General features: G+C 62.0%; 1 protein-coding gene across 1 annotated transcript in view; it reads right to left on the bottom strand.

Moving 5' to 3' along the window:
- Positions 1–24,273, bottom strand: part of DNAJB6 (DnaJ heat shock protein family (Hsp40) member B6) — a 35,586-nt gene extending 11,313 nt beyond the window's left edge. Inside the window, exons 1-8 of the mRNA XM_055146439.1 lie at positions 24,155–24,273; positions 14,464–14,550; positions 10,842–10,951; positions 8,774–8,833; positions 8,310–8,420; positions 2,410–2,541; positions 1,370–1,511; positions 1,017–1,087 (exon numbers count right to left, since the gene is read on the bottom strand). Of these exons, the coding sequence (XP_055002414.1) occupies positions 1,017–1,087; positions 1,370–1,511; positions 2,410–2,541; positions 8,310–8,420; positions 8,774–8,833; positions 10,842–10,951; positions 14,464–14,528 (691 nt within the window). The 5' untranslated portion in view covers positions 14,529–14,550; positions 24,155–24,273. The remainder of the gene's footprint in view (positions 1–1,016; positions 1,088–1,369; positions 1,512–2,409; positions 2,542–8,309; positions 8,421–8,773; positions 8,834–10,841; positions 10,952–14,463; positions 14,551–24,154) is intronic.
- Positions 24,274–25,377: the final 1,104 nt, after the last annotated feature.

Raw genomic sequence — 25,377 nt, 5'->3', positions numbered from 1 at the left:
TCTGTCGAGACCAGGTACGGTGCCGAGCACCATCTCCAAGGACAGCTGCCCTCCCTGCCGTGCTGTCAGGACCCCTCACCCAGCCCCACAGAAGCAGCCCTGGACCCTGGCCCAAGCGGAAGCCCCCGGACGCCGGCACGCACGTCCGAGCCAGCTACAAAATGATCACAGAGAGTGACAAAGCAGATTCTCCTCTCCAGAGAAACGTCCCTGGGAGAAACGTCCAGTCAACAGCCCACCGTTCCCTGCAGAGCACTAGGCGGGCGAGTCCAGCGTCCTGACCAGCAGCAGCGGAGGCCCAGGCACAAACTCACACAGACACAGGAGACCGCACGGCCCCACGGGAAGAATGCACCAACACATTCGCATTTATTTTCTTTTTTCTTTTCTTTCTTTTTTTTTTTAAGCAAATGACAAAGGCCCAGTCGACCAACTTTACTTTTTAAACCTAGGCTGAACAGTACATATTTAAACAATTGTCAAGACTCACTGTATTGCCAGCACTCATGCACAACTAGAAACATCCTCAATTTATATTAAACCAGAAATGTATTACCAACAATGCATTAATATCTTTCACTACTAAATACTGAAAAACTGAAATTATTGTGTGGACGATTCATCCTGGCAATGTCACAGCAGGTGACACTCGGCTCACGCGGGAACACGATGGAAAGCAGGTCCGTGCTGGTGTTAGTGTACGAGAAAGTCACGGCCACCTTGGATCACGTTTAATAAAAAAGCAAAGTGCATACAGAGATTTACAACGATTTTAAAGACAAAAAAAAAAAAGTTCTATTATGTGGTCCCATCAATCAACTTAAAAGTCTATGACGAATCGGGCTCCGACGAGCTGCTTATAAATACTTTAGATTAGACAGTTACACTGAAAGTCGAGTTCGTGTGAAATCTTCAAAAAACTGTTCCTGTTAATCCTGACACGGTGCTCGTTACGTTAGCGCTGCCAGGCGCGTGCGTCAGCTACTTGCTATCCAAGCGCAGCAACTGCTCCTTACCGTTGATCGTCAAGGACTTGAGCTGCCCGTCCTCCTCCACCTCGACTCTCTCCTGACCGTTCTCCACGATCCTGCGGGGGAGAGTCACCTCGGTCACCAGGCCGGGGAAGCCCCACGCGCCCGGGGCTGGCCGCCCACCCGTCAGCACGAAGCCAGGCTGCTGACAGTGCAGCGCCTGCCAGGCGTCAGTCTCGAGAGCGAGCGCAGAGACCCGCGGAGGGAGCATCTGGCCTGTACGGCACACCACGGAGACCCGGCACGCGTGCTGCTTCTGACTCACGGACCCACGGGCCGAGAGCGGCAGGGAAACGGGGTGGGACGGCGGGAAAGGCCTCCCCACGGGGCACACCTACCTCTTGGTGGTGACTTTTCTGCCGTTGACTATTTTGGTGGAGGTCGATATGGACTTGAAGGAGCCCGTCCCACTCCCTCCGAAGGCCGAGGAGGAGAAGGACGTGAGGCCCCCGTGGCCGAGGGACCCGAAGGAAGTGAACCCTGCAGAGACAGGAGGGCCGTCAGCCCCAGCCCAACGGGGCGCACGTCCCTGGGCGGCGGTGCCCCTCAGGGCTCACCCCCTCCCTGCGGGGACACAAAGCTGAAACTTCACAAGTCGACGCCCCCCGAAGGCCGGTGGCAAGGCGGTCCCCGCAGTTCGTCCCTGACTCCCAGACGAGCAAGCCAACCTGTGTCAGCACGGGCTGCTTGAGGAAAGGGCCCCCCGCCAACGTGGACAGAAACAAGGGCACCCATTCGTCCGCGCCAAGGGTGCCGACACGGGCCGTGCCATCCCGTGAGAAAGGAACGGGCGGGGCCGGGGAGGGAGCACACAGGGAGCACCGCCAGGGGTGACTGCTGAGGGCAGGGTCCGGAGTAACCCCTGAGCTACACCAGGGACGACCCAAAAAACTTTAAAAAAATAAACTGGCAGGCAAAGTGTTGAAGGGGTGAAGGGGCTGGCGTGCACACGGCCGACCCCGGAAGGCCCAAGAGCCACGTGGCGTCGCCTCAGGCCGGGGGGCAGGGGACAGGCTTGCCTGCACACACCGGCGGCACCCGGGCATTGCCAGGAGGAGCCCTGACAGCCATTCAAGTCAGACGGTCTGATTCGAAGGAACAAAATTCAAACGGCCCCAACAAGACTTCTTACTGGCACTAACTTCTGTTCAGATACTGGCAAGCTAAAGCCCAGGACACTGTATCACTGTCATCCCGTTGTTCATCGATTTGCTCGAGCGGGTGCCAGTAACGTCTCCACTCGTCCCTGTCACATGCTAGTGTAGCCTGATTGGGGGTCTATCAGGATCAGGGCAATGAGGACCGTTGTTGTTACCATTTTTGGCATACCGAGTACGCCACGGGGAGCTTGCCAGGCTCTTGCCGAAGGACACAGTACCTGTGTCAAAAGAAGAGAATCCACCTCCGAAAGACGGAAATCCACCAAACGCAGAGAAGAACGATCCTGTGCCTCGGCTCCGGCTCCCACGAGGGCCTCTGCGACTCCCGAAAAAGTCCTCGAACGGGTCTTCTGTAAAGAAAAGCACACGAGAGACGCTTGATTCAGCTCACGCATTCTAGAAAGACATGAAATAAGGAAAACGTGTTAATCCTTTAACAGTATTTCATCAGGAACAAAAAATACCAAGTTATAAAAAGATACGTAGCAAATCGACAGAACCAGATGAAAAAAATCCATAACCGAGTCAATATATTCTTCTAATTCAACACACGCCAGAATACGTGGCACAGCAGCAGAGTGGAACGGGCACCTGCCTGGCACACACCCACCCCGAGAGCCTGCCCGCCGGTAGTACAGCAGCAGACCTCACAGGTGGCGACTCTGTGCCGGGAGTGTTTTGTGGGTCCCTTGACTGGACATACCGACCGCTGAGGACAGTCAGGAGTGAGCCCTGAGCACTGGTGGTGTGGCCCAAACGTCGGGGGGAGGGAAAGAAAGAAAATCCCAAACTTTTCCACAAGCTTGGAGTCTCAAAACTTTTATAAAAGGGTCCAAAAAACCAAATCTAAGTATTCACTGCAGAAAGTTACGCGCGTAACACGACTTCCCAGACACGGCTCTCCGCCCAGATACACCCCCACGCCGCGGGCCTCCCAGTCCACAGCAGCTCGCTTCCTGCCGAGACTGCCGGATCCCCGCCAGCCTGGCCCCCGACACTGCCTACGGTCCCCACCAGGGGTGATAGGCGCAGAGCCAGGAAGCCCCGAGCACAGCCAGGTGCAGGGCCGGCCCTGACCGAGCTTCTCCTTGCTGGGCTGTGACCTCTACATTCTGGGAGGCTGCCACTGTCTCAGGGTGCCCCACTGTGTTCCTGCCCTGTTGTGTTCCTCCGGTGCTACGACTGTGTTTCTGGGGTGCTGCTACTGTTTCTGGGGTGCTGCTACTGTGTTTCTCTCATCATGGCTTCAAAGATGAGCCCCACTACAATTTCCTCTCTGTGTTTTTGGTTTCAGTTTTTGGGCCAAACACAGCAAGCGCTGCTCAGGGATCACTCCTGGTGGGGTTCTGGGGATTCTAAGGGATGCCAGGGATCAAACTGGCTCAGACATGAGACTGACAGAACAGAGGAGACAGATGGGGAGAGTGACAGAGAAAAGACGAGACTGACAGAGAGCAGAGAGACTGACAGAGAGGAGAGGAGAGACTGACAGAGAGAGGAGAGGAGAGACTGACAGAGGAGAGACTGACAGAGAGGAGAGGAGAGACTGACAGAGAGGAGAGGAGAGACTGACAGAGAGGAGAGGAGAGACTGACAGAGAGGAGAGGAGAGAAGAGACTGACAGAGAGGAGAGGAGAGACTGACAGAGAGAGGAGAGGAGAGACTGACAGAGAGAGGAGAGGAGAGACTGACAGAGAGCAGAGAGACTGACAGAGAGAGGAGAGGAGAGACTGACAGAGAGGAGAGGAGAGACTGACAGAGAGAGGAGAGGAGAGACTGACAGAGAGGAGAGGAGAGACTGACAGAGAGCAGAGGAGAGACTGACAGAGAGAGGAGAGGAGAGACTGACAGAGAGGAGAGGAGAGACTGACAGAGAGCAGAGAGACTGACAGAGAGAGGAGAGGAGAGACTGACAGAGAGGAGAGGAGAGACTGACAGAGAGGAGAGGAGAGACTGACAGAGAGGAGAGGAGAGACTGACAGAGAGCAGAGGAGAGACTGACAGAGAGAGGAGAGGAGAGACTGACAGAGAGGAGAGGAGAGACTGACAGAGAGAGGAGAGGAGAGACTGACAGAGAGGAGAGGAGAGACTGACAGAGAGAGGAGAGGAGAGACTGACAGAGAGCAGAGGAGAGACTGACAGAGAGAGGAGAGGAGAGACTGACAGAGAGAGGAGAGGAGAGACTGACAGAGAGGAGAGGAGAGACTGACAGAGAGAGCAGAGGAGAGACTGACAGAGAGAGGAGAGGAGAGACTGACAGAGAGGAGAGGAGAGACTGACAGAGAGGAGAGGAGAGACTGACAGAGAGGAGAGGAGAGACTGACAGAGAGCAGAGGAGAGACTGACAGCAGAAGAGACTGACAGAGAGCAGAGGAGAGACAGAGAGCAGGAGAGACTGACAGGCAGGGAGACAGAAAGCAGGAGAGACTGAGGGAGCAGAGGAGAGACTGACAGGCAGGGAGACAGAACAGGAGGTGACTGAGGGAGCAGGAGAGACAGAGCAGGAGAGACTGACAGGCAGGGAGACTGAGGGAGCAGGAGAGACTGAGGGAGCAGGAGAGACTGAGCACGGCCGACTCCCCACAGCCGTGTGGGCCGCCTGGCCGACAGCTCTGTGACAAACGCCCTGCTGGTGTGAAACCGCTCAGTTTCCAGAATCGAGTGATCCAATCCCGACACCTGTTTCAGAAACAGGCGAATAAGCAGGACCTGCTTCTCGAATGCTAAACTTTTACTTACGAAAGCAAACAAAAGCTCCCCTCCAGGCTCCCGGCCTGGCCAGCAGGAGCCCCCCGAGCTGCACGGAGGCAGAACAGCCGCCAGCAATGAAAGGAAACTATCATTTCACAGGCGACCCTGCGGCAGGTCACCCCACACCAGAGAGGCTCCCACTGCGCTGTGAGGGCCGTGAGGAGGGCGCCCGCGCCGCCCACGCCCAGGACACAGGAGGGCCGACACACGGCGGGGCCAGCTGCAGCGCGGGCACATGTGCCCCAGGGCAGGGAACCCTCCGGGGGTCCGTGGTACTGTCAGACGCAGCGCCAACGCGCACATCTACAGAAAGCCTCAAGAACCGTGATGCTCCGTCCGTCCGGACTCTCGGCGTCCCCGGTTGTTGCTGGGAGCACCAGGCCAAGGGGCGACTCGAGCGCAGCGCACGCAGGGAAGCCCCTCGCGTCTGGACGACAGACCGGGGGGAGCACTGCAGGGAGGGCACTCGCTGTGCACAGCCAAGCAGGTTCGATCCCCGAGCACAGAGCCAGGGTCAGCCCTGAGCACCACTGGGTACGTGCCCCCTCCACCCAACCCCCCCAAAACAGAAGAACTGAACTGCAGCCACACAGACGTCTCTCCTGGGGCCTAAGGGGTAGCACGGCGGCTGAGGTCCCGCCCTACGTACCGCAGAGCACCAACGCCCCGAGCACCACCAGGTGTGGCCCACGGCCCAGCGCAAACGACTCCGGGTCAGAGGGAGTGACAGACAGTGGAGGGCACGTGCGGCCCCCGACCGAAAGGAAGTGACTGAACCCTGCACACAGCGACAGACACAGCAGACACCGGGACGGCGTGCGGCACAAGCCCGCTGCGTGGGCGCAGAGAACACGGCCCACAGGGCTGTCACAGCCCTGGTCCTCCCCTGAGTTCAAGAGGGAGTGGACCCAGGTGCTGGACGCCGCCCGCCACACCCAGAAAGGACGCGGGAACGCGGCCCAGGCCACGGGGACCTCAGCACCTTCCTACGCTCCGACAGAAAGGACCTGCTTTGCCCACAGATGAACAGGGAAACCCCAGGGGGGGGACGGGTGGGGCGGCCGGGCAGCCCCGGGCTCCGGGGCTCTTCTCGGTGGGGGACACTTACCGGCCCCGCCCCGCCAGGGCTGCCTCTGCGGCTGCAGGCACGGGAGACGTGCCGTGTGTCCCTCGGGGTTCCTGGACGGAGCTGGCCCGGCGGCCGAGGTGACCGCGCGTCCTGCTCTCCTCCTAGAACGGCTAATCTCTGCGGGTCTCTCGACTGCCCTCAGACGCGACTCTCAGGGCAGAGGACGGAGGCTGAACTGTGCCTCCCCGCCGCGCCCCCGCTGCCCCCCGGGACCCGCCCGTCCTCCTGAGAAGCGTCTAGCAAGCGTGACGGCCAGGCCTGTGCAAACTCTTTATTGCGCGCCCGCGCGCGGGGCGGGGGTGCTGGCGCGGGGGCCCGGGGGCTCCTCCTCGCTCGGCAGCTCCTCCCAGGCCTCGCTGAGCCCGTCCTCGCTGGAGATGGGCTCCAGCTCCTCGCTGGGCAGCTCGCCCCAGCCCAGGCTGCAGCCTTCGCTCAGCTCCTCTTCACTACACACGTCCAGCTCCTCGCTGGACACCACGTCCAGCGCCTCACTGTCCGCGTCACTCGGGCTGTCCAGCGCCTCCTCGCACCCGGGCTGCTCTAGCTCCTCGCTAGGCTCCAGGTCCTCACTGGCCACCTCCTCGGACCCTGGGGAGCAGAAGGGCGGCTCACCGCGTGGCCCGCGCCCACTGCGCCCGCGGGCGTCTCCCGCCCGCCCGCCTGCCTACGGGCATTTCCCGCGGTCTGCAGAGCTCGCGAGACTGCGCCCAACACAGCAAACACAGGCGAACGCAGAAACAGCTCCGGGAGCAGAAGGCAGAGTCTGGCCCCGCCTTTCCAACATGGGACCTGCGTCCCCCTCAAAAGCACGGCGGGGAGGGCGTTGGCCTTGTGCAGCCGACCGGGCTCCACCCCCGGCACCCCAGACTCCCCCGAGCACTGCCAGGTGTGGCCCAAAGACCTAGAAAATGCTTCCAGACGCCCGGTTCCGGCGGGCTCCGGGCTCCAGGGCGGGTGAGCAGCTGGCCCGTCCCGCCCGCGAGGGACAAGACCCCCAGTAACGGGCCGGCCAGGTCACCCAGAGTCAGGCCCACAGTGACCCTGTGAAGAGCTCACCTTGCCCTGCATCCCGTCCAGGGGGAAGGACTGAAACAGCGGCCAGGGGGCCGGGACAGAGCACGGGGGAGGGGGGTGAATGCCTTGCACAGGGCGGACCTGGGACCCTGGCACCCCATTGGGTCCCCGAACCCCACCAGGAGTCACCCCCGAGCACAGAGCCAGGAGTCACCCCGAGCATCACCAGGTGTGGCGAGTGGGGAGGGCGCCCTCAGCAGGTCTGGCCCGGGGCCGTGCACAGCCAGCCCATGCTCCCAGGGTCCTGGCAGAGCAGGGCTGCCACGGCCCTAACTCACTCAGGTCCGCACTGGACGCACCGCCAGCGGGCTGCACGGTCACCTCATACACGTAGTAGCCGTGGGGCAGCTTCCTCTCCTGCGTGCAAATCCTGAGAGCCTGAAAGTGGAAGTCCCCCAGGACACCTAGGAGGGACGAGACGGTCACCGGCACATCGAGGCCGAGCGACCGTGGGACGGACCCGGGGCAGAAACAGGCGCCGTGTGCACAGACGCCGCAGCACTCCCGCTGCAGGAGGGGGCAGCGGGCTGGAGAGCCCGGAAAGGACGCCCCCGGCCCACTCGGGGAGAACCAGGGCTGGTGCCGGAGCCTGACCCGCCGGCCCCACCTGGGAAACAAGACCTGGCTCGGCTCATCACCGGCCCCCGCCCTGCCCCTCGGCTGAGGCGGGCTGCAGAGACAGCACGGGGACTGGGCGCGCACGTGAATGCAGCCACGTGAGACTCGATCCCGGGCAGGGTGGAACCGTGATCCCGAGGACCACCGGCTGTGAGGCCCCGCCCACCCAGAAGGAACAGGCGGTGCTGAGGCCCGAGAGGCAGTCGGGCCCGGCCCTGAGGCTGACAGTGCTCGCTGCAGGGCCCACGCGGGGCCTCGCCTCTTCACCCGGCTCTGGTCGGGGCACACCAGCACCCGCCCTGCCAGACCAGCGCAGTGTGGCCCCTGAGGAGACAGCCGCAGACCCACGGCTCCCGGCACCGTCACAGAGCTGCCCGGGCAGACCCCACGTCCGGGCCCTCAGCGGCCAGACCCTGGCGCCGTCCGAGACGCCAAGAGGGCAGCAGGGCGAGGAGTGTCTCGGCGTCACACTCAGGCCTGACCCGGAGCCGGGTCCAAAGCCTGCTGGGCCAAGACACCAACTTCAACAGAACAGCCTGAACTCACCAAAGAAGTCGAAGGAAAACGGGTCCCGGCCACCGAAGAATTCCCTGAAGACGTCCTCCGGGTTTCGGAATGTGAAGCCGTAGTCAAAAGGCCCCTCAAAATGGCTCCCACCTGCGGGGCAAGCAGAGTCCGTCCTCAGCGGGCGGCTGGCGGCCGAGGGCTCTGCGGGAGCCCGGGAGCCGCCCCGGGAAGGCCAGCAGGCGCCTCAGCATCCGCCCAGACGGGCTGCGGCCCGCACACAGCCCCTCCCCGCGACTCGGGTCACGGCAGCCCCCTCTGAGAGACCCTGGCCCTGCAGGCCGCCAGGAACCGAGGCAGAGCGGCACGTCACACCAGGGTCTTTTCCACTCCACCCGCAGAAGCACTGTACAACGGGGGGGGGGGGGGGGGTCCAACCGGCTTCTGAAACGCAAACCCACCCCCCAATTTAGCCCTTCCCGGACCGCACAGCCGCGCCCGCGTACCTCCGCCTCCGCCATTCAACCCTTCTTTGCCGTATTTGTCGTAGATGTCCCGTTTCTTTGCTGTAAACATGAAAAGAAGTCAGGAAGGACCGACTCTTCTCTTTCTTTGGTTTTGGGGACCCGCCCAGCGGTCGTGTTCAGGGGACCATCTAACACGCCGGAGACGAGGCCAGGTCGGCCGCATGCCAGGCAAGCGCTACCCACTGTACTGTCTCCAACCCAGCGCCAAGCTCTTCATACTAAAAGTTCAGAAATTATTCCCCAACTGGCTAAGTCAAAGGAAACATTGATTCTGTACTGTGCACGCCTGGGACCCGCCCAAGCCGCCAGCCCAGCCCACTCCCCGGTCCCAAATGAAAGGGGAAGAGGGACGTGAGCTCGGGGCCATGCCCGCACGAGGGGTCCAGGTGGGGTCAGCACCAGGCACGTCAGATAACTGGGCAACTGCCCCTGAGCAGGGGGGTGGGTGGAGGCAGGTGAGACTCAAACCATCTTAAGTGGCGCCAAAGGGGCCGCAGGGGTCCAACAGGGGAGGCGCCTGTCCTGCATGCAGACAACCCGGGCTCACCCCAACACTCCATGATGGCGCCCGAGCCCACCAGGGTCACTGAGCACAACAGGTGGGACCCAAAACCAAAGAATATGAAGGCAGTTCAGATCACTCCCTCTTCTGCGGTGAACCAGGGAGTGCTCCCAAGCTGCAGACCCAACACCCCACGACGCTGCTCGCCGGGGCAGGGGGCGAGGGCCCCCAGATGTGCAGGCCCCCAGGCGAGAGGCCCGAGGACCAGGCCAGCACCTGCCCGCGGGCCCCAGCCACTGGCCCTGAGCACGTCTCACAGCAGCCAACAAGCTCTCCTGTCTGGGCACGGCAGAGGGCAGGCCGCCCGCTCTCCCACGGCACGGCTGTGACAGAGAAAGAACAGGCCGTGTTGGCCAGCGCGCCCGCGGAGCGGGGAAGGAGCCTTCTGCCGAGCACTCGGGAGGAGCACTCTGCCCGCTGGTCCCCGGCATCAGGACGCCCCACACAGAAGCCGTCATGTTCAGAGAGAAGGAGGCACTCGGCTGCCATGACCTGCCCAGCAGGCGCGGGGCCGGAGCGATAGCACAGCAGGGAGGGCGTTTGCCTTGCACGCGGCCGACCCAGGTTCGATCCCCAGCATCCCATATGGCCCCCTGAGCACTGCGCCAGGAGTGACCCCTGAGCATTGCTGGGTGTGACCCAAAAATCAAAAAAATTTTTTAAAAAAAAGTACAACTTTCAGAAAGAATCCCATCCCGCTGGCACTCGCTGAAAGCCCGCTGCTGTTGTAAGCAGTAAGAAGGTATCTAGATTCCATGAGACAAGAGACTTCACAGTTAAATGAAAGTAAGAAATAAGGGCAGGAGCCATAGTACAGTGTTTGGTCCCTGGCATACCACACGGGTCTCCCGAGCACTGTAGGAGGGGTTCCCGAGCACCAGGAAAACCCCTGAGCATCGCTGGGTGTGGTCCAAAAACAAACAAACAAAAGTACAAAATAAAATATGAAGCAGGGGACCAAAGGGACAATACAACATGTGGGGCATCTGCTTTGCACGCAGCTGACCCAGTTCGGTCCAGGGCAGCCCACATGGTCCCCCCGAGCACCACCAGGTGAGATTCCTGAGTGCAGTCGTGAGTAAGTCTTGAGCATCGCCAGGTGTGGCCCAAAGACAGAAAACAAACAGGGGCTGGAGAGAGCACAGCCGGGAGGGCGTTTGCCTTGCACGCAGCCAACCCGGGTTGATTCCCAGCATCCCATAGGATCCCCCAAGCACCGCCAGGAGTAATTCCTGAGTGCATGAGCCAGGAATAACCCCTGTGCATCACCAGGTGTGACCCAAAAAGAAAAAAAAAAAAAAGGAAAAAAAGACAAAAACAAACAAACTACAAACTATAAATTAAACCCAAAAGTCAAAACCCAGAGCCAGGGCAACAGCAGGGTGGAACTTCCTTCTCAGCTCAGCCACAGGCCCAGGCGCAGGCAGGGCGGGCCTAGGAGAGGCGGAGCACTGACCAAGGCTCTGGGGGAAGGGGAGCACTCACCATCTGAGAGCACCTCATAGGCCTCGGCCACTTGTTTGAACTTTCTCTCTGCCTCTTCTTTATTCTCAGGGTTCTTATCTGGATGCCACTTCAGTGCCAGTTTCCGGTACCTAGAGAAGAGCGAGAAAAGGTGCTGATCGCGGCCGAATGAAGAAAGCCGGTGGCAGGAAGAGGCAGAGCAAGGCTGGGGCCGCCAGGAGCATCAGCCTCATCTCCAGTGCAGACCCTCCCGCTTGCCCATCGCGCAACTACAAACGTCTAACCGCCAGAAAGCAAACACGAACCAACATCTGGGAAGAGGGCAGCTGAGGAAGCACCACAGCGGGCGCAGAGGAGGCCCCGCTGACCACAGCAGAGGGCCCGGTCGGAGCCCCCGCCCCCCCACATCCGAGTTAGCCAGCGTGGTGGGGGGGCACTGGCACACATACACATCACAGCCCACGTTCTCTGGCCTTCCCACCTCTCCCAGATCCTGATGGGGGCTGGAGACGGGGGACCTGGGTACAGCGCTTGCCTTGCAAGCCAGCTGACCGGGTTCGATCCCCAACACCCCATATGGTCTCTCAAGCACGCCTGGCGTGACTCCTGGGTGCAGCCAGGAGTAAATCTGGGCCCCCAGGTGTGGGCCAGAGAGTCAGACAAGACCAACAGTCCCAGGGCTGAAGAAACAATAGTTTAGAAAGTCTTAAGAACGTCCCAGAATTGAGGATTACAGGCACCAAGATCTGGGGCTGGAGTGATAGCACAGCGGGGAGGGTGTTTGCCTTGCACGCGGCCGACCCGGGTTCGAATCCCAGCATCCCATATGGTCTCCTGAGCACGGCCAGAGGTAATTCCTGAGTGCAGAGCCAGGAGTAACCCCTGAGCATTGCTGGGTGTGACCCAAAAAGCCAAAAAAACAACAACAAAACATACAGGCACCAAGATCCAAGAGCCCCAAAGGGTCCCAGTGAAAGCTCTCGACTAGGAAAACTCCAAGACACATTGTACTCAAATGACAAAATTGGGGCTGGAGCCACAGCACAGTGCGGAGGGCGTTTGCCTTGCACAAGGCCAACCAGGATTGATTCCCAGCTCCCATATGGTCCCGAGCACTGTCAGGAGTAACCCCTGGGCATCCTGGGTGTGACCCAAAAAGCCAAAACAAACAAACAAACAACAACAACAAAGAAAGACAATAGGAACACAGCAAGATCAAGAAGGAACTTGCACACAAAGGAACACTCCGAAAATGCGCAGATCTATCAACTGAGGCTCCACAGCCAGAGGACTGTGGAAGGACAGAGAACAGAAACTCCGTGAAACAACGCCTGGCCAGAACACTCCATCCAGCTTGGTCGTCATTCCGATTTGAAGGAGCTGTACAGAGCTTCAGGGAGAGGCAACAGTCTCGGGAATTCATAGCCCTGGAGCCATTTTGCAAGAAGCTCCTTTAAAGCAGGAGAAACTTCCCACACGTGGCCCCGGGCAGGGCACTGATGGTGCAAACACTGTCCCCTGCTGGTGTTTAAAAACACACATGTACCATCACAGACTCACTTTCCCAGATTTAATTTCTGATAAATTCTACCTGCCATTCCTGTGTTACTGGACCAAGTACTACGAGATAAACGGTGTGTGCCTGCCAAGGCGGGTGGGGGCCTGCGGAGGCCGCAGCTGGACACCCTTCGCCTGAGAGACTCCCACAAGCAGCTCTGTAGTCACGGCACCCAAGCAGCCCTGAGTCAAGGGGCAAGGAAGCCCAACGCTCCAACACGGCTGCTCACGGGGACGAGCCCCTGCGCCCTCCGAGGGTGCAAGGAGAAGCTCCCCGGGGTGCAGGCAAGGGAGGCTGTGCTGCCCGGTCTCAGCGGTCACTCTGCGGGGCAGCGGGTGCCCAGGAGAGCCAAGGCAGGGCGGGCTGCAGGGTTGTGTTCATGACACCCCAGCAGTACTGTGAAACTATAAATCGTAACGGGTAAACTAGAAAGTATTTTAAAAAGCCCTGAAGTCATGACTGAATCATGAAGCTGACCAAACTCACACCCTGCTAAAGTTCAAGGCAGACATGACACGTGACCGAAACAGCTTTTGGGGCCAGTGACAGACAGCGGCTACGGCGGCGTTTACCTTGCACTCGGCCGACCCAGGTCCGATCCCCGGCACCCCATACGGGCTCCTGAGCCGAGTGCAGAGCCAGGAGTCAGCCCTGAGCCCTGCCAGGGGTGACTCAGAAACAAGACCCCAGAAAGCCTGCAGTGCTGACCCCCAGCCACACGCCTCCAGAACCAGCCGACAGCGCCACGGCCGGCCAGCGACGGCACTCTCGCGGACAGAGGCCGGGCCCAGCTGACTGCGCACTGTCGGAAGGGCCTCTTCCTTTTTCACAGTGGAACGGGAGCTGGCAGGGGCTGGGCACAGGCTTGGCACACGGAAGTCTGTCTAGCTGGGCCGAGTCCTGGCACTGCACGGTCCCCCACGCACCAGCTGGCCCCAAACCAAAGGGGAACAAAGCCTCCTGGGAAGGCACGGCCATGCATGCGGCCGATCCTCAGCCCCCACACAGGTCCCGAGCACCGCCGGGAGGAACTCCTGAGCACTGCTGGATGTGACCCAAAGAGCCAAATCTGGGGGGCGGGGGGAGCTGGGGACACAGAGTGATGCCCAGGGTCGGCCACCTAACCCCTGCCTCTAACTCCCTCCCTGACCCCAGGAGTTTTATCCAAGTTCCCACAGTTCAGAGTCACCCTGGACGGTGTTCAGCTGCTTAACTGCACCAGCACAATAAACGCACATCTCCCATCTGTCCAACAGTAACAGCACACCTCGTGCCAAGGTCCACAGGCTGTGTCTGGGGAGCCGCCCGCAGCCCAGTGCTCACGGCCACTGTCCCTCTCCTGGGTGAATCGCGCTGACCTGGTTTTCCGCCTGCGAACAGGCAGAGCCAGCAGAGCAGCCCAGCCGGTCTGGCACCTGAAATGCCCCTTCTGCTTCCAAGCCCTTACTTCCGTCTGCAGAGCCGCTCAGGCGTCCTGCCCACGTCCCGAGGGGCACAGGCAGGACTCAGACTGCGATACACATGCCCTGTGAGCCGCCGGTGGCGCACACCAGCGTCAGCAGGCCAGAGGGGGCCTTGCGAGGGAGCGGCCTGTGGCCTGCCCACCACAGCAGCTCCCACACGCGCCCCACGGCGCTCGGGCTGGCGAGGCAGCAGCCAGCCTGACACTCAAGGCCGGGAGGGGCTGGACTGGTCAACTCCACCTCCAAGACCGAGGTCAGGAGGTCACTCAGTGGCAGGCACCTACCTGTACCGGAACCCAAGTTCACTTCCCAGCACCGACTCAAAATCTAATGTCAACGGTCAAGGGAATCATTTCAAACCATCAGGGAACTTTGTCTCCTCCCAGCAGAATGGAAGCTGCTGTCCAGGGAGGAAGTCCAGTGACCTCCTCGTCCCCGCACAACGACTGACTTTAGCCGAGGCCAGAACAGAGGAGGCCAAAGGTGGCTTGTTAATTGCTGAAGTTGAAATTAACCTATAGCATGTTACATTTAACTACACAAAGCCACTTTAACCGGCGTTATAAAGTCCTACTGCCCACACGCCAAAGCACAGTTTATTATTCCACAAACAGTTACTTACGCCTTTTTAATGTCCTCGGCTGAGGCATGTCTCTGCACGCCTAGAACTTCATAGTAATCCACCATGTTTGAACAGGTCCTCGGAGTCCTGCAATTAAACTCACGGTCAGAGAAGCCAGGCAGGGTTGGGGCCAGTGGGGCGTGAAGCCAGAGCAGGGGTCACCTCCCCTCCCCTCTGCTCTGACCACTAGCTTCTCGGGCTGGGACTCTGTCCAAACTCCTGCCTTCCTCGAGGGGGGAGGGGGGCAGGCTCTGAGAGAACCTAATAATAGCCCGATCTAAATAAACCCAACAGGTGCCCACGAGGCGCCCAGCGCGTCCACTGGACACAGCTGAGACAGGCTCCGGCTCTTCTCCCCTCCCGCACCCCGCGCCAAGCTGGGCAGACTGCCCCCGCCCCTCCCCCAAGACACGCAGTGTCCCTCCCCGGGAGCAAGAGACCAGACCCAGCCGTCGGGCTGCCAGTCAGGAGCAGCCGGCCCACAGCAGGACAGGCCCACAACCAGGGGCCGATGCGGGGTCCCGGCCCAAACACCAGCCCCCCAGCCCGTACCACTAGGAGGCCCTGGGCTCTCCAGGCGCAGTGGCCACCCACACCCCCAACTGAAACTTCACCAATGAAAAGCAAGTGTCTCCTGCTGGCACCACCTGCAGCAGGGTGTAGCCCCCAGCTCCAGAAGGAAACAAGCACCACGTGTGTGCTACTGTCTGGCCCACTCACGACCAGGTGCCCCGGGGCGGCGACACGGCTGGCCGGGTGCTCGAACACCCGCCGTGCAGTGCGGGTGAGTGCCCAGCATGCTCCGGTCTGCTCAGCTGGGTCCCTGGCACCGGGCAAGCGTGTGAGCGGACTAGGGGTGCGCCCCAGCTGACCCCCAGGAGACACCAGCACCCACACCCTCACGTGCAGCCAGTGCCGGCACGGCTACCCCGCGGGGCAGGGAGATTCGACAGGACAGCGGGAGGGCGCCTGCCCTGCGCGTGGCCAACCCAGGTTGGGTCCAGCATCCCACAGGGTCCCCGGAGCCCTGAGCACCGCGGGGCGTGACCCTCCAAGAAAGGTGACTTCTTCCACTTGTTTCACTGAGCGAAGATTAAACGTCACAAGAGAGATCACCCCTCTCCAGACAAGGTGCCAGCCGTTACACTCGGACCTATATCCAGGGGCTTGCTGTGGGCCGAGACAGCACAGGCATGTCGCTCGCCTCTGCGTCCCCACAACCCTCCTTCAAATCCTGGCTCCAAACATGACCCCAAGGCTGGAGCAATAGCACAGCGGGGAGGGCGTTTGCCTTGTAGGCAGCCGACCTGGGTTCGAGTCCCAGCATCCCATAATGTCAGGAGTAGCCCCTGAGCATCGCCGGGTGTGACCCAAAAAGCAAACACGGTCCCCAAAACACCACGAGTCATGAGTCCTGAGCGGAGCAGGAGCTACTGACAGGCCCAGTGTCCACCCACACCAACACCCCCTGGCATGTAAACGGCTTCACAACTCCATGACTCATGTGGAAGAGACGCCACGACGCCGGATGGTCCCAGCTCCCGAGGCCCCTCCACGCTGCACCGTGCGGACAGCCAGTTAGAACCTCGCAGATGAAACCAGCCCGCTCGGGCCCACCACTGAGAACACACACCACCACAGGCACATCACTGTGTCTCCCCAGGGAGCAGGCTGGGGGGGTGGATGGGAAACTGGGCCAATGTGGAGGGGTGGGGGGGGGAGATAAAAAAAAAAGTCAGGGCCAGAGCGATAGTACAGTGGGTAGGGCACTTGTCTTGCATACGGCCGACCCAAGTTCAATCCCCTGCATCCCACTGGTCCCCCGAGCACCGCCAGGAGTAATTCCTGAGTGCAGAGCCAGGAGGAACCCCAAGCATCACTGGGTGTGACACCCCCCCCCAAAAAAAAGGTAATCTACAATTCCTTTGCAGGAAGCCAATCAAGTAACCAAACCCAAGAAATCCTTTCCAGGGAGGGGCTCCTGCCTTGCACAGGCCGACCCTGATCTGGTCCCCAAGCCCTGCCAGGAGTCGGCCCCACATAAAAACAAAACCAGGGGGGCTGGAGCGATAGCACAGCGGGTAGGGCGTTTGCCTTGCACACGGCCGACCCGGGTTCGATTCCCAGCATCCCATATGGTCCCCTGAGCACCACCAGGGATAATTCCTGAGTGCAGAGCCAGGAGTAATCCCTGTGCATCGCCGGGTGTGACCCAAAAAGCAAAAAAAAAAAAAACAGGACCACAGAAACAGGACAGCAGGGAGGGCACTAGCCTTGCACACCGTCAACCGCACGATCCTGAGCACCTCCAGGAGTGAACAAGCACTGCCAGGTGTGGCCCACAACACACAGGGGGCGGGAGGGCCACATGCGGGGGCCACAGCTGCTTCAAATGGAGGCGGCATGAAACTGGGTCAGCCTGGAGGACCTGGAGCAAGCCCGCAGAGGGAACCGAGGCGGGCAGCTCGGGAAGGTCGCCTGGCTAGCTACTGTCTAAAAGGGATGGAGGGCAGAGCACGGCAGGACCTTGCACACAGGTCTCTCCCCAACACCGCTGGGGGCAGTCCAAAACCCAAGATAAATAACAAGCCAAGGAATCTGGTAATAAAGCAAAATATTCGTATCTAAAATACTGCATAAAATTTAACGTTAGCCTATCCACAGGGCACGTCCACGAGGGGACCAGCTCCACGCCCAAGTGCAGTCCCCAGCAGTGTGGCCCCACAGGCAGGGCCAGGGGACGCTGGGGAGGCCACCTGCCTGGCACGCGTCCCCCGGGGCCTCCTGAGCCCTGAGTGTTAGGAATGATACACCAAGAACTGAATAATGAACAAATGAAGGCGATCCTGTGCACGTGAGTAAGGCGGCGGCAGGCCAGAGCCCAGTGCCCGGCCAGACACCCTCGCTTCCTGCAAGGAGCACGTGCGGCACGGCCAGCAGCACGCGGACACGGGGTGGACGCAATCAGAGGGGCTTGTGTCAAGGAGCTACAACCTGTTCTCGGGACGTCTCTCCTGTCTCCCACTTCCTGAGAACCTACTTCGGCTGGGGCCCTGGGACGGCAGACAGGCCCATTCCCGGCACGTGGCCGACCCAGGTCCCATCCGACACCCCGCATGTCCCCCAAGCACTGCCGGGAGGACCCCTGAGCACCTCCAGGTCTGATCCAAAACCTTAGGAGAAAGACAGTCCCAGTGGGGCCTGAGAGCCAGCACTGCGGGTGCTTGCTCGCTCCCAGCCCTCGAGCCCTGAGCGCCACCGGGCGTGACGCCTCCCCACACGCCCCCCAGGTCACAGCGGCCTTCTGCTGAGCTGGGCACCAACTCGGTGTCAGCCTGCCGGGAGAGGGCTGAGGGCTCCGCGGGCAGCAGTGACCCCTGAGCAGGCCACACGTCAGCCAAGGCCTCCCTCTCCGTGGGAAGCAAGACCGGTACGAGGGACAGCCGTGCCCACCCGGCCATCACACCCACCCTGCGCGGGGCTGGCTCCGGGGCTGAACCAGCTACTGTACGGGCAGCGCCTGGCCCGTCTGCAAAAACCACCAGCAGACGGTCCAAGCTGTGCCGGGAACACGCCGCTCGGCCCAAGTCTGGCCCAGAAACAAAAAACCAAGGGAGAGCAAGGCAGGGAACAAAAATCTATGATAATTCACTGTCCCTCAGTTTCCAGCACTCCCCCCAACACTGGTCGTGGCCCCCAGGCCCTGAGCACTGCGCTTAGGGCCCCCCAAAATAGACAAGAACTCGGGTAAGTCAACAATTAGAACGACACGTACAGAGAAAATGGAGAGAAAAGCCACCTAAGCGAGGCGGAGCTGGAGGGCACAGCGCCCAACCCGGTCCCGGCCCCGGCACCAGGGGTGACCCAAACACGGAAAGATGTCACTGTATCACTGTCATCCCACTGCTCATCGATTTGTTCGAGCGGGCCCCAGTAACGTCTCTCATCGAGAGACTTGTTGTGACTGTGTTTGGCATATCCAACACGCACGGGGAGCTTGCCGGGCTCTGCCGCGCGGGCGCGATCCTCCCGGTAGCTTGCCGGGTCCCCAAGAGGGGCGGAGACTAAAAGGTAAAATAAATTAATATAGTAACAACCAAAGCCTGTAAGTAGCTTCTGACCTGGCGGGGCCTGAGGGGGATCCCCGGGGCCAGACGCGTGCAGGGGACACACACAAGCCCACACATACAAGCCCCTCACCCTCGCGCAGCCCGCAGGCACGCGGTGATGTCCACACCGGGGGGAGCACTCACCGCCTCGCAAGTGGCAGGTGGTGTGACCCAGAGGCCACCCCGGCCACTCAGAGGACGCGTCTCCCGCAGGCCCTCTGACAAAGTTCTGCCCACTTTCTGTGCTGGTCGTGACCCCGCAGCCGCCCGGGGCCTGCTGAGACCTGGCAGCCCCTCACCTGGTCTGGCCCTCACCAAGGCCTCCTGCTGGCGCCCAACCCTCACCACGGGAAAGCTCACTGGGGCCACCCGGGCTCTGCAGGGGCGGGAGGGGCAGAGCAGGACCAAGGGCCGGAGCGCGGGCACAGCACGTGCCGACCCCTGGTCCCTGGCCAGGAGGAAGCCCTGAGCAACAGCGGGCGTGACCCCAAAAAACAAACACAAAAATCAAAACCTTGGAGCTGCTAATCCACTTCCTGGGATGAGCCGAAAAGCCCGATCAGAGCAACAGTCGGCAAACGCCCTCCACAAACAGCGTCGCCGGGCCTGCGCCTGTCACCGCCGGGCCTGCGCCTGTCACGTGCCTCGCGGGTCCTCGGAGACTCGCCCAGGTACGAGCCCCCGCCCCACACGGCGCCCCACGGACCTCATCCTGGAAGTGTAAAGGGCCGAGAGGGGTGGGCCAGGGGCCGGCCCTGGCTGCTTCTCTGGACCCCACACTCGGCCCCGGGACAGAGGTGGCCCCTGGGCACGGCGGGCAGGGTCCTCCTGACGCCCGAGCGGCCGAGGCTCTCGGGAGCACAGGAGAGCCAGGGATGCGCGAGGACAGCCCACCTGACTGAGGGACCCCACAGAGCCCGCCCCACCTCAGCGCATGGCGCGTCAGGCACCTGCAAGACCTGCAGCCCCCACGTGTGGTCCCAGCACCAGGACTGGGGCCCAACCCCGCCCCTCCAGGGGAGGAACCACCTGCTTCCTGGCCTGCGCGTGACGGCTGCCGTTCAAACACCTCTACCGAGGCCTGCACTTAACCTGCACCGTAACAGCTGCAACCCCGAGCTACACCAGCTAGCGAATGTGCAGTTTGTCTACAACAATATCCAACACGGGGGCTGGAGCGACAGCACAGCAGGTAAGGCGTTTGCCTTGCGTGCGGCCGACCCAGGTTCAATTCCCAGCATCCTATATGGTCCCCTGAGCACCACCAGGAATAATTCCTGAGTGCAGGGCCAGGAGTAACCCCTGTGCATCGCTGGGTGTGACCCAAAAGAAGGAAAAAGCCTGTATCCAACACCACTGCCTGCATTTACAAACCCGCTGCTGAGCTCCTGAAGCCACGGCTCGGGCGTCCCCTCTCTAAGGGGATGAAGAAAGGACAGCGCCTCGACTGACTCCGTCCCGGGGCGCCACTGCAGAGATGGACTTGCACACAGCTGACCCTGGTGCAGCCCCCCACAGAGCAGTGGGAGTGACCCCGCGCATAGCCGGGACAGCGCAGCAGAAAGAAAACCGGAGGAGCACTCGGAAGGGTCCTGGACGTTCGGCTATCTCCATGGCTCCCGTCCATCCTGCGGAAGCTCTGTGGGCGTGACTAACACGGCCCCTGGAGGCTCCGGGCCTTCAGCAGGGAGGGGCCACATCCCGGGACCACTGTGAACACACCCCTTAGCCACAGGGAGCTTTCAAGTGATAAAACATCCAATTTTCCCAAACGCAGCTCCTTGCTGGCTGGTGCGCACACGGGAACTGTCCCCCCCTCCCGCACACTAGGCCCGTGTCCACCATTTGTCCACCTGTCAGAGCAGAGCGGCACGGGGAGCAAGCGGGTGTTCCAGGGCTGGAGTGGCGTCTGCCCCACCGCACCCGGGGCTGGTCCCCGGGCCAGGGGCTCCCAGCTCCTTCCGCTGCCTGTAGGGCAGGGTGTGACTGAGAGGCCCTGTCGGCCTGTGTCCCTGAAACCTTATCTCCTATCAGCTCCGACTATAAATAATACAGGAAAGTTCAGCTACTTGAGGTGCTCCTGAGTTAGCTCAAAAGAGCCAAGTTTTAAACACGATTCAGCTGGTCCCCGAAGCCGGGCAAGTCTGATTTCACGCCTGGCACCTGTTTGAACTGTCTGTCCTTCAGTGGTGGAGGCCCACTGAGTCCCGGCAACAGGCAGGGAGCTGCCAGAACCCCAGGTGCTGATTTCATGATCTCGAAAAGACTTTCCTGTAGTGGAGAGTACAGCGGTAAGGCGCTTGCCTAGAACACGGCTGTCGGGGTTCAACCCCTGGCGCAACATACGGGGTGCTCCCCGAGCACCACCAGGTGTGGCCCAAAAGACAAAGATTTCCTAAGTCCTTATAACCCACCATTATGAATAAAAGCCAATTAATGTGCCTGGTAGGTTAACACAAACCCACCAAGGCGAACTGGGTGAATCCCGCAACGTCCAGAGGGGCTCCCGGCCCCCACACACACCCAGGAAGCTTCTCTACGGCACCCCATGTGGTCCCTGGAGCAGGAGTGGCCCCGAGCAGTCGTGTGGCCCGAGGAACAAGCAGAAGGGACTGTGCCCGCGGCCCACAGAGCTGGTCCCAGAGCCGCTCCCCAAGGGGAGGCCCTCCCGGGCGACCACCACCTCCTGAAATGAAGCACCTGGGGAGCTGACGCCAGCACTGGCCTGCTGATTTCATGTTTTCTTTCCCCGTCCCTACACCCGACACCATTCACTGCTAACGGGGTAAATCGGGACACACCAACGACCAAGAGTGGGGTCATTCGGGCCCGTGGGCCAGCGCTCCAGGTGAAGGCACAGGTGGCCCCTGCACAACCCCCCACTCCTCAGGGCGCTGGGGACATACGTGGGCCTCAAGCAGGGCCCACGGCTGGCTGTGTGCAGGCCCACTCCAGGCCGGGGAACGAGAACAGGCCAGCCGTGCGCTAAGTGAGCACCACGGTGAATACCCGGTACTTTCTCCCAGGAAAACACCCTTCCAAAGGAGTGAACCTGCACCCAACGAGGAAAAGCAAACAAAGAGAGTGCGTGTGACAACAATGGCTGCTGTTCCTTTAAAAGGTCAAGTCCCCACCTACCTCAGGAAGCTTTCCAAACACGAGAGGATCTGAAGAAATTACGAGAATTTTCTCCTGGGGCTGGAGTGACAGACAGTGCAGCAGGGCGGGTGTTTGTCCCACATGGTTCCCCAAGCCCGCCGGGGTGACTCCTGAGCAGTCAGGGGTACCCAGAGCACCTGGGGCGGGGGGGGGGGGGGAGGTGCAAAACGAAAGAGAAAGAGTATCTCCTCCCATCTGACATACTACAACCCTGAGAAATGTCATCTTTTCAAGTTAGTTTTCCCCAGACAAAATTAAGGTCTTTCGGGGCTGGGGCGATAGCACAGCGGGTAGGGTGTTTGCCTTGCACGCGGCTGACCCGGGTTCGACTCCCAGCATCCCATATGGTCCCCTTGCACTCGGCCAACAGGTTCCATCGGCACGTCCCATTTGGCTCTCCGAGCCCTGCCAGGAGCTCCTGCACATCACTGCATGTGACCAAAAACCAAAAGCCCAAATTTCTTATCATCAAGGTTTTGTGTTTGCTGCGTATTTCCCCCATTCCATCTGCCTGGCGGGCCCGGTGCTGGGACGCTGCCCCGTGGCACAGGCCCAGACTGAACGTGGGTGTCCCCACGCCCCACTGTCTGCCCCTTTGACCTTAACAGCCTATTTAAGATGCAACATTTGGGGGTTTGTTTTGGTTTAAAATTTCTTTTGTGGGGGGGTTGGAGTCACAATGGGCAGTGCTCAGGGCTGCCTCCTGGCTCTGGTTCAGGCATCAGTCCTGACAGTGCTCGGGGGACCATATGGATGCTGGGGATCAAACCTGGCTAACCAGCTGCACTGTATCTCTGGCACCGAGGGATTGGGGGGCTTTTCTTAGGGCGGGGGCACCCACACCCTGAGGTGCTCAGAGGTCACTGCTGGCAGTGCCGGGGGTCAGGGGTCCTAGGGTCTAAACCCAGGTCAGCCGTGTACAAGGCAAGTGCCCCCCCTTGCTGTACTGTCTCTCCAGTCCCCAGACGAAAGCAACTTTTTTCTTTTTTGGGGGGAGCCAGAGACCAAACGCAGGCCAGCCCTGTGCAAGGCAAGTGCCTGCCCACTGTCCACCTCTCTGGCCCCCAAGCTTTTGGGGAGGGGGGCCAAGCCCAGCAGTGCTCAAGGCTTACTCCTGGTTCTGAGCTCAGAGGCCACTCGGGGCAGACTTGGGGACCATATGGGGTGCTGGGGGTCAAACTGTGCACGACCCCTGCAGACAGACAAGGGCCTGCCTGCGGACCCTCTCTAGCCGGTGCTCTCCCCTGAACAAGCATCTCACCTGTCTCTACTCTCCGGAGTAGGCGTTCCCACACCTCTCTCCCCTCTCCTCTTCCAAAGAGCTGTCAATTAAAGCAACCAGGCTTCACTCCACAGCCTCAATCAGGGGTGGAGACACAATCCAGAGCCCGGGGTGCTCCCCTCCGGGGCGCGGGGTCGACCCCAGCACTGCAGACGGTCCCAAACGCTACGGGGCAAGCCCTGGGCAGAGCCGAGTGTGCTGAGCCCAAACCCACACGTGCCCCATGCCCAGGGTCCGGCCCCCTCTGAAAACCCTCTGGTAAAGCGAGGGCCCCCTGACTGCAGAAGCGGGGCTGTCGGGAGCCGGACCCGGTCCCGGGGAGGGCACATGGCCCAGAGAGGGCACGTCCACCCCCTCGCCCTGACCACCTCTGCAGAGCCTCTGCTCGCTCCGGGACCCCAAGCGGGGCGCCAACGCCCTGGCTGACCCAGCGGCAGCGGGTGGTCTCCGGGCGCTGGCCCCTAACGCCGCCTCCTTCCTGCCGAACTGCCCGGGCCCGCAGGGGCCCAGTGGGCCACGCACCGGACCGGCCACGGCGGGCGGGCACGGCCGGGACAGGCGGCTGGACACTGCCCGGCCCCGCACGCCCGGGAGCCTCTCGCGGCCGTCGGCCCGGTCCGGCCCGGTCCGACCCGGCTCCGGCCTCGCCGGCCCGAACCTGGTCCGAGGCCTCCAGGGCGCCGTTACGGCCGCGCCCGCACGAGCCCGCAACGGCCGGCGGGACCGGCCCGGCCCGGGCCAGAACCCGACACCGGCCCCGATCCGGGCCCAGAACCCGACACCGGCCCCGACCCGGCCCCAGATCCTGCCATCGGCCCCGACCCAGGCCCAGAACCCAACACCGGCCCCAACCCGGGCCCCGACCCGGGCCCAGATCCCGACATCGGCCCGGAACCGGGCCCAGAACCCGACACCGGCCCCCGACCTGGGCCCAGAACCCGACCCCGGCCCCGACTCGGGCCCAGAACCCGACCCGGGCCCCGACCCGGGCCCAGAACCCGACACCGGCCCCCACCCGGGCCCAGAACCCGACACCGGCCCCGACCCGGGCCCAGAACCCGCCAAGGGCCCCGACCCGGGCCCAGAACCCGGCCCGGGCGCCGACCCGGGCCCAGAACCCGGCCCGGCCCGGCCCGCTCACCCGGCGCGGCGGTCCCGGCGGTCTCGGCGGTCGCGGCGGTCCCGGCGGCCTCTCGCGCTTTCCTTTCTCTCCTTTCTCCACAACAAACAGGAAGTGCGTCACGCGGCGGCGGCGCGCCGACGCCACTTCCGCCCGGCCCTGACGCCGCGCATGCGCGGCCGCTGCCCGGCCCCGGCGCTTCCGGGCAGCCGCGGGGGGCCGGGACCGCCGCGTTGCCGGGCGATCGGCCCCTGTCGGCCGCCCGTCGCGACCCCCGGAAGCGGCCGGAGGTGCGGGGCGGAGTCCCCTCCCCCTGCTGCAGGTGGGGGAAACCCGGAAACGGCCCCAAATGCACGCAGACCTCTGGGACAAAAGACCCCCGGGGTCCCGCGGAGATGCGGAGCCGCAGGCCCGGACGGGGGCGGGGGCGGGGGCGGGGGCGGGGCCGCTCGGGCTGCTCCGGGGGGGCCCTGCTGACGGCCGGGTTTGGCGCGAAGGCGGGATGGGGCGTCCAGACCCGACCTCCCCACGGGGCTCGGCCCGCTCCACGCCCTCGGTCCCGGGTCCCCTCCCCCGACACTGTTTCTGGGTGCTGGGGACACGGGAGACCCCGAGTAAGCCTCAGGCCCGGCCTTTGCCAGCAGCTCCTCGCCCCGGCCTGGGTCCGCGCCGTGCTGGGGCGGGGTGGGCGGGCGGGGCTGGCCGGGAGCACTGTCCCCTGGCCGCCGGGAGCACTGTCCCCTGGCCGCCGGGAGCACTGTCCCCTGGCCGCCGTCACCGGGGAGGCGCCGAGAGGCCGGGGCCGGCGGAGTCTGCTCTGCACGGAAAGGGTCTCCGCGTCCTCCCCGGGCCCTGGGGCTCGCCGCCTTGGGGAGGAGAGGGGTGAAGTCACAGAGTTGGCCGGGAGGGGAAGGAGGGGCACTGAGCCCGCCTGAGCCGCCTCTGCCCGGCCCCCTGCCCGCGGACCCTTCCCCTCCTGCCTCTGCATCTCAATGGCTTTCCGGGCTTCTGACCCAGTGTCTGCAGTGTCCGGCCTCGGTCCCGCCCCAAACCCGCTCCTTCGCTCTGGGGGTCCTGACTCCCCCCACAACACCTCTCCCAGCTGGAGGAGAGGGAAGCCAGACAGCCCCCCACCCCCACCCCCCCGGGCCGTGGGGCAGGGAGGTTCCAGAGTTCGGAACCCAGACAGGGCAGGGTCCATGGCACTCTGAGACTAACAACACAGCGAAACTGAGTTTAAAGCC

This window comes from Sorex araneus, chromosome 1 (assembly GCF_027595985.1).
Source record: "Sorex araneus isolate mSorAra2 chromosome 1, mSorAra2.pri, whole genome shotgun sequence".
Classification (NCBI taxonomy): Eukaryota; Metazoa; Chordata; class Mammalia; order Eulipotyphla; family Soricidae; genus Sorex; species Sorex araneus.
The sequence above is the reverse complement of the archived record's forward strand: the minus strand, read 5'-3'. Positions and strand labels throughout refer to the sequence as shown.